Source organism: Cariama cristata, unplaced genomic scaffold (genome assembly GCF_000690535.1).
Source record: "Cariama cristata isolate BGI_N322 unplaced genomic scaffold, ASM69053v1 scaffold17499, whole genome shotgun sequence".
In the NCBI taxonomy this organism is placed as follows: domain Eukaryota; kingdom Metazoa; phylum Chordata; class Aves; order Cariamiformes; family Cariamidae; genus Cariama; species Cariama cristata.
In genome coordinates, this window is record NW_009636516.1 from 13,127 (window position 1) to 29,764 (window position 16,638).

Sequence of the window (16,638 nt, forward strand, 5' to 3'; positions counted from 1 at the left end):
GGCTTTGACAGCAAATTTTAAGGACAAATGACTGAAATATATATATGTGGCTGTGTATCTCAATACTTCTGGGAAGTATACCCAGCTTGAGATTTTATGGGAAAAGGGACACTATACAGTAGTAAGTAGATCTCAAACTTCAGTGGAAAGTACCAGCTACAAAGTAAAACAAGAGGTAAGGGGGTAACAAGATACAAAATTCCAAAGGTGTTAAGGAAAGCCTGGGAATGCAAGCAAGCCAGAGCTCTCCTTAGTTGCATATCCACAGGTTAAACTTAGGGAAGTCTTGAAAGGCTTTCACAATCACAGATAGGGTGTTTTGCAAAGATTATAGTAGTTCTGCAGAAGAACGGACAATGAGTTGAACCAGTCTGAAAACTATCAAGCATGGTAGGACCCAGACTGTTGGGTCTAATTTTTTCCATTTAACATTTGCTATCCTTTGGACTATTTCCACATTTACACACAACAACAGACCTATGCATCTTAAAAGCTGACTTATGCAAAGAAGATTGAAAGAAATGGTGTTACTTAAGTGAAAGAAAACCAAAAGAAAAATAATAGTTTTTAAGCATGATGTAAAAGAAATCTGTATTCCACGTCCTTGGTACATTGGAGAAGCAGTAATGAGCTTAAACTGCAGCAAAAGAGTTTGGGTAAGACACAAAAGGAATGGGGAGGCAGCCTACCAGCAGTAAGGATAATACTAGAAAGGATTTGTCTGGGCAGTTGTAGAGTTTCTGTTATTGGAGATCTTTCAGAACACATTGGACAAACATCCATTAGGAACAACATCAGCACGGGTGATTCTGCCTTGCAGCAGGAAAATGGACTGCACAACCTTTTTAGAAAGGTAAAGGTAGAAAAGACCTGTGATATTATGTAAATTGTAATTCATTAATACAACGTAATATGATGAATCGGATAAAACAAGAAAATAATGGTATCTGGAGAAGAAACACATAAAAGATTAATTGATTTCCCACCAGCAAAGGCTAAACAAGAGGATGGGGGAGCCAAATGCACCTCTTAAAACAACATTAAGCTGAAACAAAGCGGGCAGCAGGGCGGAGGGGGGGAAGTGTCCATGCAAAGCCAAAGGGAAAAAGAGTCCAAGATTAAAATTAAGGGGGAAAAAAAGTGCAAAGGTAGAGAAGAGAAAAACGACTAATATAATGACAAAAGGAATTTAAAAAAAAAGTACAAGGGGATAAAGCAGACTAGAAGAAAAGACAAATCAATTAAGTGTAAAAGCACAGTAAAGCCATCAAGTAGAAAGAAAAGGTAATTTAGTGGTTAAAGTACTCGCCTAGGATTTAAAATACCCTGTTTTAATTCCTAACTTACTGAACAAGCTACCTAACCTCTCACGGCCTCAGTTCCTACTCATGTAACTATTCTTGTGCACAGCAAGTTGCTGTGATAGGAGACAAGGTTTCAGATGTGCATATCTGTCTACCAAAAATAAAGAATGTAGGAATTTAAGTCTGGTTCATGCAAGACCTATTTTTTTTTTTTTTTCATTAAAAGCTACAGGTGTTGCTCATTCCAGCTGAAAGAGGCCACTGAAGAGACAAGCAAAAACACTGGAATCTGAGACCAATAATTAATGTATTAACTGCTCAAAATATTAATTACTCAAAACAGGCATGAGTTAGACAAATCCTGTGCATTCCTGTTCTGTACATCACATGCAGTTAATTGTGCATAAGATGCTTATAAAAGATGTTTAAGACGTACATAATGTAAGTTTTAACTACTATTTAAACACAGTATGAAAAAGTAATGTTGGAAATTGCTTCTATCATATTGATGAAACAGAGTGATGCATTTTTACAAAGAGGTTGTTCTAAGCAGGAAAAAACAGAAATACTATACCTACAAGATAAGTCAGCTAAAGAAAATATAAAGAACGAAAATACAGCAAGGAAAAGAGTATCACTGCATTATGCTACTTTGGGGATGGGGTGCGATTAAACAAAGTTTAAGCTAAATAGTGCTGAACTGCAACATCACTGGACTAAAATTAGATTTGGTTCCTATAGCATAAATGCAGCATTAAATCAAGGAATCAGTTGAATCAAAAAGACATTAACAGCAGGTAATGAATTCTTGAATGAAATGAGTAAGTTCTTTCAGCAGTATAACCTAGCGGGTGAAAATGTATGGCAAACTTATTTTAAGATTCATTTAGTGGCTCTGTTATAATCTTGGCTCAACTATGCAAGTCCAACCACATGTATTGCAACACCACATCGCCCTTTCTGACTGTCAGCTGTCCAGTTTCAGGAGTTGCCACCCCCTACGCTAGCCTGTTACTGCTTCATTCTCTCCTACTGACATCAGAAGGAGGGCTAAGGAACGTGTTTTGACTAGGAGCTGTTGATTCTTGGGCTAAGTATCTCCTTGCTCCTCAAACTTTACTCACCAGTGAATGATTGCTGCTGTTTGAGTATGGATCTTCCCTCCAGGCTTCTGCAGTTGGTTCTCATTAAGAAAAACTTAAAATCCCCTTGGCAATCTCTGGCGCTCTCTGGAGCTGTCAGTGCAGCAAGACACAAGTAAACATTAGGTGAGCAAGGATTTAACTGAATCTCTACCGACATCCACATTCTCACATGCATTGCAATTTTGGTCACTGAAGTCACCTGGTACTGTGATATGACAACTGAAACAGCAGCCAAATCTATTCAGGCACCTACCGTCCACATTTAAATATTCTCCCTTTTACTAGCTGGGATTGGAAAGACTTCCCCCCGCAACTCTTTTTCCCCATCTGCATAAGATAGGAAGGACACCCACAAGAGAACCTTTTCTCATGTCAGGCTATGGGGCCTGCTGAAGAAAACACCTCTGGTTTCCTCATGGTAGCTGGGATCTGCTGCACCCTTGGCTTTCTCCAGAGCAGTCAGTAATGCAGAAGATCCCTTCTCATCAGTGTGGGACACCAGCTTCTAAATTAAATATGTAAAAATCATCAGCTGTTCAAAGCTGTAGCAGGACTAGGATCATTAAGTACTTCATTCTCCACTGAAACCACTGAGCTTTTAAACACAGGAAGCTTCTTAAAAGCTATAGAGAAATGACAGTAAGAGTTATGCAAACAGCATCGAACAAGGTGACAGAAATAAAATGTACTGTAAAAAGTTACACTCTAGTACAATTTTTAAAGCAGTTTGCACATTGGCACTCTGCATGACATTTTAGGGAGCAACTACAGAGAAGCTCTTGAACCCACCTCAGATGAAGGATTACTTGGAAAATTATGTTTTGGTCCACAGCAATGAGATGATGGGCCCTCAGCCGCTCCGTCTGAATGGCCAGGGATGTCCTACAGGACTGCGTGTTTACTTTTACAGATGCAGGCTTTCTTCACTAGCCCAAGGAATGAATTCATCTGATGCACTGGTTTAAACACTTGTACAAGTAGCTCTCACACAGGAATAAATGTGCTTCTTTTTCACCTTGTGCAATTTGGGAAAATGTTTAAGCTAACCAAAAAAAAGCCACTCATCACTGAAAAAAAAGCCTCCACATGGGGCTTAGAGGAGAACTAGTAAAAACTTTCCCCTGCAGACAAGGCCACAGCTATTTCCTCAGCTGAGAGCTCGGAATTTGGCCCTTGAACTTAACCACTGCCCATGTTTGTTTAGGCACAAGCAGTCTCTCATGGCCTCAGTTTGTTCCCATTGACAATGACAAACTCCACCTTCACTAAAGAGGAAGTGGGGTTGGATTTATGGGCAACAATTAAAGGCCACCAAGAAATTCAAAGTCTCTCATCAGATTGCCCAAGAGAGTCTCAAGTCACAAACCCATCCTGCATACCAAGAATTGTTTGAGGAGGTCTTTAAAATAGAAGCTAAGTATCAGGAGGAACATCAGTGTGCCTTCAGTTTAGATTGATAACCTATGCTATTTAAGGAACACCTGCAAAACATGCTTATTCCAATTTATACCTTTCTTTTATCCGGTACAAGCTATTTTTTGCTGTACCAAAGGGAAGAATACTTACTTGAAATGTCATTTGTTATAATAATTTAATGAAGAAATGCAAGTACTTTTACTTTTATTATGGGGATGCACACAGAGGTTTACAGGGGGTGCTTCAAAATGGAAAAAAGTCAGTTAAAATACTTCAAACAAATCCTAAAACATATCCCATTGATCTCTGAAGGAATTTTCATAACTATTTAAAGAGATTACAAGTTACAGTAGCTTTTAGATAAAAATTGCACTGCAAGCTAAACTTAACATAAAAATAGATTCTGTTTAATAAATTTGTATATAATACACTATAAACAATTATGAAAAACTTATTACAACAGTAAACAAAAGTCTGCATTATTATTTCAAGTAACTTCATAGAATTTCTTCACATAACATTCAAATTGTGTAACATTGACCAGAAAATGGACAGAATAGAACAGGTTTTCCCCACTCCTCACATTTTTACTTAAATATCACGTTACTTTCCCCCCCTCCCCTGCTTCAAACAAGGAATTGCTGGTATTGGTTCAAGTTAGAAAGTGGGCTATCAAAAACCACTATCTTGCTGAAGAAACTGGGGATCCTACACCATTTTTTCCCAAGCATTTGTTGCAGCATTTTCCTACATTTGAATCTGGCGACACATTGAGCTGTGTGACAGCAGAATTTGATTTATGAGAGTTGAACAGTGAAGTATGCTCTGGGTTTGTTACCAGGTGGCCTCTACCATAAACTTTAGTGCTGCTTTTGGTGCTGAGAATATTGTCATTGCCATTAGAAGTGTCTCTCCAAGAAGTAACAACATGTTCGTCTGCAGGGGAAAATGACCCGATGTGAGGAAACTCTTCACAGTATGCAGTCCGCGCTTGCACATTAGTACCGTTTTTTTGTTCAGGACATAAGAGAGGCATGTCACTACAATCCAGATGCAGGCTTCCATTCACAGAACTCCATTCACTACAGCTTCCTTCATCTCTTTCTGGAGTCTCTTGAAAATTAAAGTCCCCAGTTCTTTCATATTTACTTTTCCATTTTCCACATGACTGGATACATTTATCCTCTTTCAAGACCATTCTTTCATTCTTGCTCTTAAGCATGTGATGAGTTGGCCCAGAGATGGTATGGCCATTTGTAAAGCGGGGTGCATGCATATTTTCTAATGTTACTTGAATAGCAGATGTAGGAGCATTCTGATGTGCTATATTACTAGCAGCATACACAAGTCCTTTGTCTACATTTACGATGGGGCTGTGTTTTTCTCTTCTTCCATCTTCATTTGGATAAAACTCTGGCAGGACATCTCTTGAAGCACTATCCAAATTTTTAGAATTATTCCTGTTCTGAATATTTGAAGTCACAGTTTCATGAAGCACATGTGGAGTTTCAGTCTGCATTGCATCAAACTGCTGTCTTAAGTCATGTGGTAGACGTTTCTGGACAACTTTATCATTGGCTTTTTCAGTAATGTTTTCGCCACATGATTTGCTTTCCATATGGTTTGACCTAGTCAGAAGCATGCGATCCCTTTTTGAGTACTCGGTTCCAGGTGGTAGATCAGAATTTAATAGCAGAGCTAGGAGAGGAGGGAAGGAAATAGATTAATTGAAGGAAATGTTAATGCTGTAAAAAAAAAAACTAGGTTCTTTCGTTTGTTTGTTTTTGATAAATAACTGTAAGCATTGTCAAAATAAGCAGCTTATATTTACATTTCCATTAGCAAGCTTATAGAGAAATAGTACTTCACTTTCCATCTGTATTTTCATTACAACAGACATTAAATCAATATGATCAAGAAGAGAACAACTATAGACTCCAACATACCTAAGCGGGTAGACTTGCTTTGGGGAATGTGTCGAAGAGGCATTTCAAGTCCTTTAGCCATTGTAGCAAGCTTACTGGCAGCATTCATTATTTTCTTTTCAGCTCTGCCAAGAATTGCAGAACATGAAAAAAAGTTAAAGGGTAATTCTTTTTCAACTCTGCATTCTATTTCAAGGTAATGTTAGCGAGAGTCAAAGGATAATGAAAAGACAGTATGCCAGACTGCTCAGCAGTGACCCCATGCCAATCTGAGCAGACTGGCAAGACTTCAGGTCAGACACTGTTAGCTCCAAGGTGGACAAACACCAGGTTAATGTCTACACACCTCTTTCAAAACCAACAGTAATTTCCAAACATACTTGAACTTACCCTTCATGTTTCCCATTATCAGTAAGAAGTTGTTGAAGGCATGTCAAATAGTACTTGCGCATTATTCGTGCTGTCTCTTGACGCTCTCTTAAAACCTCCACTTTAATCATTTCAGCAGCTCGCTCCTTACTTTCACGGATATAACAAAGCATATCACCTACAAACACAATTCATTAGTACCAGTTTTCTCCCAGAGGAGGCAAATGCCAACCCCACAAACTGGGATTGTCTAGCAGACCTGGAACAAGTGAGCAAGAGCCTGGATTTAGATGCCAACATTCCACCCAAATCCTTGTGCCAAGTGTTGCCTACCAGATAAATGCCACTGAAGACCACAACAGGTCAATATGAAGCATTAGACAGGAATTCAGTTGTCTGATTCTGCTTCTTAAGCAGCAAAACACTAGGCACAGGGATCTGGGAGGAATGTTCACTGGTAAAACGCAGGTCTAGGAATTCTTCAGGGGCAGTGCAGCTGGCATTGGGGACCTGCTGCACTCAAGTAAGACCTGGTGCCAAACTTAACCCTCTCTCCTCAGCCAGAAGGTTGCTGATTAAGCCAGAAGGCAGGATACAGCACAAGAGAAAAGTAGATTCTCCCTCAGGGCAAAGTTGCAGAGTAGGTGGATTGTTTGCTGGAGAAGCAAGATCAGTTCTCAAAATACACTTTACCGCTTTAAAAAGACATAATGCAGTGCAGCAAAGCAAGGATGGCATAACAAGGCTTCACCCATCACACTTAATCTTGTCTAAGATTGTGGTGACACTTCCATTTCTCACATTCACTCTAGTAAGAAGGAAAAATTTACTTTTCATGAGATTTGGCTGTCAGATTCCTGTGTAAGTTGGCTGAAGGAGGAGAAAGTGACAAACTAAATTATTTTGCTCTCCTAACTTTTTAGCTAAGACTTTAGTACTTACACTTAATCTTGCTCACAGCTTTAATGTACTGAGCACGCATTTCTTCCAGCCCTTTCACAGAGACAGAGGATGTACAAGGTTTTGAGATGCCTCCCTTTGACAGGGACCTGAAATGCATATAAGTCACAGTGCACAAGAAAAGCAACTTATAACTTACCAAAAAAAAATCAGCTTGTTTAGATTTTTTTTAAAATACCTTGGTGGTGTCCCCAGGTCTTTCAGTTTAGTCTTCATCTCTGAGTTTTCTGCAATTAGAGCTTCTAGAACCTTCTCATTCTCTAAAAAAAAAAAGTGATGAATCATAATTCACTGCACTTCTCTAAATTCAACTTGAGTTCATCAGAACTTATTACATAAACTGCTGTCTCTAGTATAAGAGCTCAGTGTCACAAAGCATCAGCAGCAAATATACAGCTGTTGCAGTAACAAGCACATAGGAATCGATCACAATACACTTCAACAAAGCCTGAATAAAAAAAAGTCATCTCATATAGTAGTTAAATAAGATTAAAGCCTTCATATGCCATTACTAACACTATGCTGGAGGCAAAACTTCAGAGATACCGGGCATACATGTAGAGAAAGGATGGGGAAAAAATAACAAGAGTTGTTTTGGCAAACATTGGAAAATAATTATTAATTTGTGAGTTAGCAATTGTGCCTTCTTTGGGATGGAGAGATAAAAGATACAACTTGGTGGTTATTTTTGGGGGCTTTTTTGTTTATTTGGTGGGGGGTTTTTTTAATAACCAAAAGCCAGTATTACAGAGAAAGGTTAGACTTTCATGCTGAACTCTGCTCAATGATAAAAAGAAGCATATAAATATTATAATAAGCCACCACAGAGAATGAGAAGACAGTGGAGCTGAAAAAGCCGAAAGCTTAGGACTTCAAGCTGATACTGAAAACTGTTGATCATGGCATACAGGTAGTCCACCTGTGGGTCATCTCCAGAAAGTTAAAGAACCTTAAAACCTATTTTTCAGCTATGTAATCTAACCTAAGCAAATGATTATTTTAAAAAAAGGGTACAGGTATTTACCATAAACTTGAAGAATTGATGGATAAACTTGGACAGACCCATAAAAATCAACAGTTGATTACTAGCTTTCCTATTTTAGGAAGGAAAGCCAACATGAATTGAAGAACCGTGCTGAATGCTGGAGATACCTCCATTGCACCCAGCCACAGAAGTTCCCACATGAACCACGGCCTAACAAAAACACTGTCACCACACAACAGAGGGCATGTCTTACTCAAGACAAGTCTTTCTTCTGGAAGAATCAAGCCTTTCATGGGTAGAACGTGAGGACCTGAGCCCTGGGAAAGACACAGACAAGTCTGGCTTTCTTCCTTCTCTAGGATGACGTGCAGAAAAGTAAAAAGCAAGCACGCATCCTGGAACACAGAGAAAAAGAAGCAATCCATGGTCTTCAGAGATCCTCATTTGTGGTCTGAATCTCATTTTGAGCAGTTGCAAGTTGTATCAGTGATTACCTTGGTGACAGCAGTAGCCTCTGCTTTCACTAACAGATCTCCCACTATCCTTCAATCTTTCCTCCAGTCCCCAAGGAAGTTTAACTCGCTATATGGTTGTCGACAAAAGAGCACAGAAGTAATATTACACAGATCTGTGCAGCTTACCCATCTAGCCTTGCTCACACATCTGCAAACTGACAAAAACCCTTTCCCTTAAACATACAGCATTTTATTCTTCCTCACTGAGCATAAAATTTATTAAAGCAAGAAACTGAGACTTTTCATTTTAAAAAAAAAGGAAAAATCCCACTCCACCCAACACACACAAGCCACAGCCTTTGGCAAGAGAGACTATTTAGTCACCTAGTATAATCCTACTACCTCACATCTGCTGTCTCCAAGCTGACCATTTGCGAAACCTAATTACAGTGGCCACAGTGATGGCACTGAGGCACACTCAAACAATTCTACAGAGTTACTGACCCTCAGGATCCAGTTTGAGACCTCTCCTGAAACAGAACCTTCAGCAAGTCCAATTCCTGCCATGCTTTAAGGAGAGTCTATAAAAAAAAAAAATGCCCTGAATACTATTGTGTACTGCCTCAGCTGATTAAAAAAAACTGCAGGGAGAATGATCCTCTTATTCAATTGCCAACATGTTTTCCTTCAGAAAGAACATCTCTTGTTCTGCTCCTTAAAACAAAGACCTCTACTGACTTTGATACAGCTGAATAAGGGGATGGAGTTTCTCAGATACCAACTAAATGGGAACTGTGCTCCATATGGTACATCATGCTCAATTAGCAAAGAAAAAGCTCTTCAGCACAGGAACGAAGCAAAGCAGGCATTCCTCCTACAAATCCCCTCAGAGATAAACCTAGACAAAAGGAATTCTTGTTGCTATCGGAGACAGATGAATCAATATGACTTCCTCTGAGTGCAAAGCCTACATGGAAGGCCCAAGAGGGAGAGACAACTGCAGGAGTAGTTACAGGTACAGCAAAGCGGTTTGATATGCCAAAGACTTCTCATCCTTGTTAGCCCAGATTTTACTATGGCCAGAGACTTCTACCAAGTTAAATAAAGCAATAAAGGATAGAGTCTATTATGCTGAAAAGACAACAGATGTACATGATGCAACAGCATCCACAATAAATACAGGCAGTGATATCAAGTCAGATAATATTGCAATTGACTAAACTGATGGTCAAGTCTCAGGGAGGTTTTACCAGGAGGCACTATCAGTCTGCCCACAGAAGGTGATCCAGAAATTGAGAATGCCAAAAATAAGATGTTGGGCAGCAAAGAGAAGACATTCACAGCCAGCAGGGTGTGTATTAAACAAGAGTACTGGATAACACTACTACTGAATCAGCAGCAGTCTCCTACAATGGAGGAATGTCAAGCAAGTTACTTTGCACCATCTTTTTCCATCAGAAATAGCTTCAGAAAAGCCTTGTTTCTATGCCACAGGCAGAAGCCTTCCTTTCAGTAACTCTTCCAAAAACAGAGTGGATTTCATATCCATCATTGGTAGGGACAGTGGTCACATAGGAAAGTAAGATTTAAGAACTAGAGACCTTTTCTCAGTCATCTGTCCTGTATTTCTGATTTCAAGGTGACACAAAGGAGAAAGAACATCTTGATTTGAAAGGCAGAGACTAAATAAAGCCTACTTAAAAGCTACTTATAGTTTTACAAAAAAAAAGAAAGAAAATCAACAGAACTACAGCTCCAAGCTATTATTAACTACAGGAAGGTACAACAAAGCTGTGGTCAGTGGCTTACTACTACTGGTACCAAGAGGAACCAAGTAACGTTTCGGCCACTCTGCTCTTTATACTCCCACTATGGGGGAGATGAGTATGTGCACAGTAGCAGTAGTCCCAAAGGAGACAGTCCCAAAGAACTCCCCGACTCATATACAAGTATAAGTACGTATGTGCACATGCGTGCATTATCTGTATAACCCTCATGGGCAATGGGATCCACATACACACATATTCAAAGAACATCTGCCATGTTCAGTTTTCCTCTATTCTTTTCCTGATACACATGGAAGAGTACTAAAGTGATAAGTAATGTTTAAAGCCAAGGGGGGGCAGTTCTTGGTGGGTGGAGAAAGTCAGTTTCTGTTTCTTTGTTGTGGGGGGGTTGTGTGTTTTTTTTTGGTTTTTTTTTTTAAGTATGCACACACACTCCCATTCTATCCACTGAAAACTAAATGATGCAACAGATGAAAGACTCATGCAGCCAGCAAGGCAGAGCCATTCAAAGTTGTCTTTACATGACTAAATCCTAACCTTGGATTTGCTCTGATTTAGCTTCATATTTCTTCACAGCAAGCTGAAGATGTTTGTGGGCTATCTCCAGCTCTCTTTTCAAGTCCTGGCACACAGCCTCTCTTTTTTCAAGCTCCTGGCAGCAGTGTTCACAGCAAAAATCTTCCTGAGACTCAAGGTTCCTTTTTGTACATTTCTGACCTGCAACAGTAATTGCTAAAAATTATACAGCAACCATGGGACCAAAAAAAAAAAAAAAAAAAAAAAAAATCACACCCAACCTTACTATTTCCAGTGCTCTACTTAGGCCTTCTCTTGCTGGAAAGCATATAACACATTAGTCTACTTAAAATAATCACATGAGGCTGGAACCCTGTTACAGAAGGTGCAGCAGCATCTATCAAGTCATTGAGCCCTCACAGCCTCAAGGCACTCCCATCAGTGATGATTCAAGTCTTCAGTCAGTGATATAAGACTTGTAGGTTGACATTTTTTAAAAAAACCAAACAAAAACACTATCCCAGTCAAGCAGGGTCTTTTAGAGTCAGCTGAAGGAGACTCTCCCGGATGGGAAGCTTCGCATGCAACTGAGTCTAGTTAAGAAATTCATAAAGACTGGGCTACTTCCAGGAGAGTGACAGCTGCTCTCTATAGCCAGGACAAGGAGGTCTAGAGACAGAAGCACTGCACTACTTGTATTGTTTTGTGTTAATAGATGGTTTGTTACTTTGGTGTTGAAGGAATTGAAGCCACACTATAGGCATAAAGCCAAAGACTCTCTTGGGTTTTCTTGCTTTATGTTTTTCAGTTGCATAAGAACCCAAACTAAACAGAAAGCCCCAGAGAGATTTCTATGCCTCCCATGAAGTTTTCCTCCAGCTACACTGTCTCCAGCTTTGCCATAGAACATGTGACAACTTTGGGAAGAGCTACAATGTTAATGTATATACTGTGAGTGGGGGAAGGAACGAAAAAAAAAAAATTTGAAACAGAGAGAAACATCACCTGGGTATTTGCATTTTTTCAACTACATTATTGATCAAAAGAATTGGAAAAAACTACCGTGCCAGCTAAGCTACAATTCTTGACACAACAATATCCTTTACAGTAATGCAGAATTCCTTGTCTTGTCTAATGCCAAAAGCAAGTAGTATAATTTGGTCTTCAAAGCTCTGATTTATTATTACCCACTTACAAGACATAGTTTAGACCATACCCTGCTCATCATGATCAATATTGGCTTGCTTATGAGCTGTTATACACCAAAGGTATTAGTGTTGATGTCCACAACTCCCAAAGAGTATTTACACCTGCAGCAGATAACAGCAGCTAAATCTTTACTCCCGAAGAACAGCTTTAAAAAGCAGAAAGCTACTAGCATTTCATAAAATTAAACCTCAAAGCCTAGCATTAAATCAGTAACCTGGAGACCAGTACCATCTGTTGCACAGTTTATGACTTTAATATAGTACAAGTTCATGCAACATTAAAACAACCTTGCAGTGAGAAGAACTGCATCTTTCTCTATCACCAAATATTCACCAATTAACTAACATTGCATTAGAGTCATCAGTAAGACAACTATTAAAGACTGCTACTAACAAACTTAATCTGATGATACACAATTTTCCAGAATAAAGACAAACCCAATACCTTTGTCTGTTCCAGTTTCCTGCAAGGGTGGCTGTCGTCTTAGCCTCCCTTGTGCTTCTGCTTGGTGTTCAACATTGTACATAGGAGGTCTTGCCACATCCTCAGTTTCTCTTTCACCATATTGCAGGCAAGGATATGCTGCTTTATTCACACTACTCATGAGTTCTTCATATTTCTGCAATTGAAAAACACTTCCTGAAAACCCAACACAGAGCAAAGAAGTGTTCTACACCATCTTAAAGTAGATAAATAGCACGTTATGCATAAAAACAAGCAATCCTGGCCACCAAGTAGCTTTAGTATTGTAACACAGGTGCCTTAAACATGCAATAGAACTGTAGATTGCAGCTCAAATCAGGAGGAAAACATGTATTCTGACACATAGAATTCTTACTTAACATAATTCACTGCAACAGGAGTACCTGGCTATCTTGAGTTTTATTTTGGAAATGTCAGTAGCCCTTAACTTTGCAGAACTATACGGTGTCTTTGAATAGTTGAAGCTAACTTGTTTTTTAGAAGGTATATCCAGCAGAAAAAGGGCTTGGACCTATTTTGAGTTTCTGCACAAATATGGGTAGTAGAGAGACAGGAACGTCATCTAGAAAAATGTAACTCCTTTGTTTATTGTTATTATGATAGCATAAGAGAAGACATTATTAAGAAATTACAGAGAATTTGCTAGATAAGGTGGTTCAAGCCATCCAACGTTTTGAAGTTCAGAGGCATATTAAAACCAGTTTACCAAGAGATATTCATATCTATTGCAAAAGATGCATCAGGCATAGGAAAAAAATCCAATTCTCTTTACCACTGTGAAAATAACTCCTGACAAGAAAACTTTAAAGGACCACTTTCTGAACAGAAGCATGTTACCGCTAAAAAATCAAAAAGTGACTCCTCATGTCAATGTTACCTTCATACTCATTTCCCCCCCATCTCCCCTTTTCTTGAAAAACAAGACAGTTTCCTTCTCTGTCCCATTCTTGGATGATTCCCTAGCTGCTAAATGCTGGGTGATAACGGCGTTTCCAGTGGGATGCTCCCCATAACCAAAAACTTACTACAAGCATAAGCATTGCAACAAGAGGAATCTGCCAAAACAGAAAGAGAAGCTTTTGGACAGAACTCTACTTAGCCCCAAACTCATCTAGAAGAGGGTAGGATGTCTTTCCTCATTTGGGCAGGCACATTGAAAAGGATTTCCTACAGTCACAATAAAGTTAAGACTGTTATTCCTGAGATAGATCAGTTTGTCAACTATTCAGTTCTACTACAGATAATGTGCAAAAAGGATTTACCATTTCCATCTCTATTTGTATGAGAAGGGGGTGGGGGGGGAAGAGTAACATGATCCACAATCACTATCCAATCACCATTACAAACTGCTAGATTTCTAAAAAAAAAACCAAAAAAGCAGCTATGCAAAAAAAAAAATCTAAGATGGGCCTTAATGACAGAACCCACCTAAGAGGTCACAAGGAGCCTTCAACAGGCTCTGAAACTTAAGATGGTGAATTCATATCCTTAATTTATGAATCTTGGCATTAAAGAATGACACTCCTAACCTGGCTTTCTCTTTAAAGATTGAAGGTGTCATAGATACATTCCTCCTTTCCCTTTTTAATTGCTAATGGTAGATTTAGCCCTCTTTTACAGTTTGAAAGGACTGTTATCAATGAACTCAAATATTGGATTCTCTGATTCTCAGGATTGCACAGATATTTTATATTGGGAGAAAATAGGTATGAGTGACTTCTCAAATCCCTTTTCCGATTGGCATATAGTTTACAGAAATATTACCTCTTTCCATTCTTGCTCTTTCTTTTCCAGAATTACATAAACCGTGGTTCTGTAGGCCTTTTGTAAGCAAGCCTTCAGTTTGTCTTTGCATTGACTGTTTAATTGAACATGAGCATCAAAACAGTTATCCTTCCAAGGATGCTTACTATGTGTGCACTTGACTAGTTCTTCATGGATTTCACTCAACAAGTACTCAAGTTCAACCAGAGTCTTCTCTTCATACCGATTAATTTTATCCTGTAGTCTCTTTGTTTCCTGAGCCTCCCATTCCCGCCGCTTTTGGTCTAGTAACATCTCTATTTCTGCTTCTTTCTGAATGGAGAGATCATTCTTCTGCTTTGCAAGATTCTCCTTTGCTGTTGCAAGTACCTCTTTAATTCTGTTTTTATGATCATCTAAGAATGATCTGTAGTCTTTCTCATTTTGCTCTTGTATCTGCAGGATTTCTTCATGCTTTTCTTTGTTCCACTGAGCACGGGCTTTTGCTAGCTCTGCTTTGATAGCTACAGGGATTTCTTCTTTCTTTAGCTCCAATTCCTTCTTGAGAGAAATTACCTTTTCTTCAAGTTCTTTCATTCTTGGTCCAGACTTCTCTGTACTGTCATATTCTTTCTTCCATTTCTCTTCAGCAGCTGAGAGAACTAGGGCTAACTGGCGAATATATGACACAGTCATTATAAATATACACATACATTTATATATACATAAAATATAACCCTAGGTCATTATCAGTCTCTTGGAGATGACTTTCAAATTATTTAATAAAAATATAGTAGGCAAAAAAAATGGATCAGAACCAGAGTACACTAGAAACGTCTTTCCTTAATGATTCCCCACCTACGTTTACATTCATTTCTCAGTAATATATGGGATTCGGAAGACTGAACTGTTTACCAATACACTTATATAAGTATTTTGGGCTACCTGCTTTGCTGCAGTCTCTTTGTGTTCTTTCTCCCATTTTTCTTGTTCTGTCTTTAGATTTATTTTGTACTCTTTGAGGTCTGTTAATTCTTGCAGCCACCTAGCACGAGCTTGGGTTAAAGCTGCATCTACCTATAAGCAGGTTAAAAAGAGCTACTTCAGTCACCACCACCACCAAACACATTTTTATTATTACTTTCACGTAGCAATGAAAGAATAAACTTCAGTTTGGATTTGCTATGTTTACAGAAATTAAAAGAATCCAACCAGCAGCATCTGATGCATTTCTTGATGCAAAACTGATACCAAAACGATGAATATTAGATTTATTTTTCTTAACAAAATGGTATAAACTTTAAGTCAGTGTTGCTCAGTTCCACTGCAAAATCCTGCAAAACCTGTCCAACTGTGTGAAAAACTAACAGCTAGAAAAAAGAAGCTACATGCTACAGCTTCTTCAGAACTTTTAAAAAAATATATTTCTAATAGAGCAAATATCATCTACTGAGCTTAAGAGAAAGTTAGTGGAAGAGAACATTTAATTATTTTTTTTTTCAGGTGACTTAGTTGCACATGGCAGTTTCCACAGGCTCCAGACAGAACAATTATTTGTTACCTGGCAGGCAAGATTTTTACGGTATTTATTTTCCAGTTCTATTTCAAATTCTTTTAAAGCCTCTTCAGAGGCCATATTTTCTTTCAGAGCCTTCTGGATCTGCAGCCTCTGTTCTTCAACAATCCCTTCTAACTCTTTAGTTGAAACTTCAGTTACTCCGTCCGTTTGGCTGCTGCAGTCCTTACACTCAACTACAGTTCTTCTTGCTTCTTCCAGCCTACTTCGCCATTCTCTTTCTTTTTTTGCAAAGACTTGTTCTTTATTCTAAGGAAAAAAATATTTAAGAAAATCCCCCCAGTGTCCAAATAAATAGAATTTCACTGGTATTTAACAAACAAAGTTCTGTTTACACCAATAATCTTCCCTAACAGGTAAAGAGCAAAACCATGCTCAGAGAGGAGATCATTTGGTAACTCACAGTTTTCTTCTATAGGACAGGACACAAAGGACTTTTATATCTTAACTGAATGAAACAATAAGAAAGTGTAACCACTCACCCAGGGATCAGGGTGAAAGATTCCAGCATATTATCAGCTATGACATTCAGGACATTCTGCATGTTACTTTACAAGGTCTAGTTTGTTTGGGTTTTTTTCCTCCAAAGTCTTAAGCATGTGTAATACCTACTGACTTCTTCAGAGGCCCGTAAAATGACATTCTTGAAAGCCACTTCAAATGGCAGAATAACAGTGCATAAGTCTATCTACATAGAAGTTCTCTTTCTGAAAGTAAATAAACAAACAAGGTTTTAACATCCCCACCCCCCCCCCCCCCCGAAGT

The 16,638-nt window shown here is 38.7% G+C and overlaps 1 protein-coding gene across 1 annotated transcript in view; it reads right to left on the reverse strand.

Annotated features, from left to right (window-relative positions):
• Window positions 1–4,547: 4,547 nt before the first annotated feature.
• Window positions 4,548–16,638, reverse strand: part of CEP152 (centrosomal protein 152kDa) — a 26,091-nt gene continuing 14,000 nt past the window's right edge. Inside the window, exons 18-27 of the mRNA XM_009707946.1 lie at window positions 15,859–16,121; window positions 15,310–15,374; window positions 14,319–14,973; window positions 12,516–12,690; window positions 10,884–11,063; window positions 7,298–7,379; window positions 7,102–7,208; window positions 6,181–6,337; window positions 5,812–5,915; window positions 4,548–5,563 (exon numbers count right to left, since the gene is read on the reverse strand). Coding sequence (XP_009706248.1) covers window positions 4,548–5,563; window positions 5,812–5,915; window positions 6,181–6,337; window positions 7,102–7,208; window positions 7,298–7,379; window positions 10,884–11,063; window positions 12,516–12,690; window positions 14,319–14,973; window positions 15,310–15,374; window positions 15,859–16,121 — 2,804 coding nt within the window. The remainder of the gene's footprint in view (window positions 5,564–5,811; window positions 5,916–6,180; window positions 6,338–7,101; window positions 7,209–7,297; window positions 7,380–10,883; window positions 11,064–12,515; window positions 12,691–14,318; window positions 14,974–15,309; window positions 15,375–15,858; window positions 16,122–16,638) is intronic.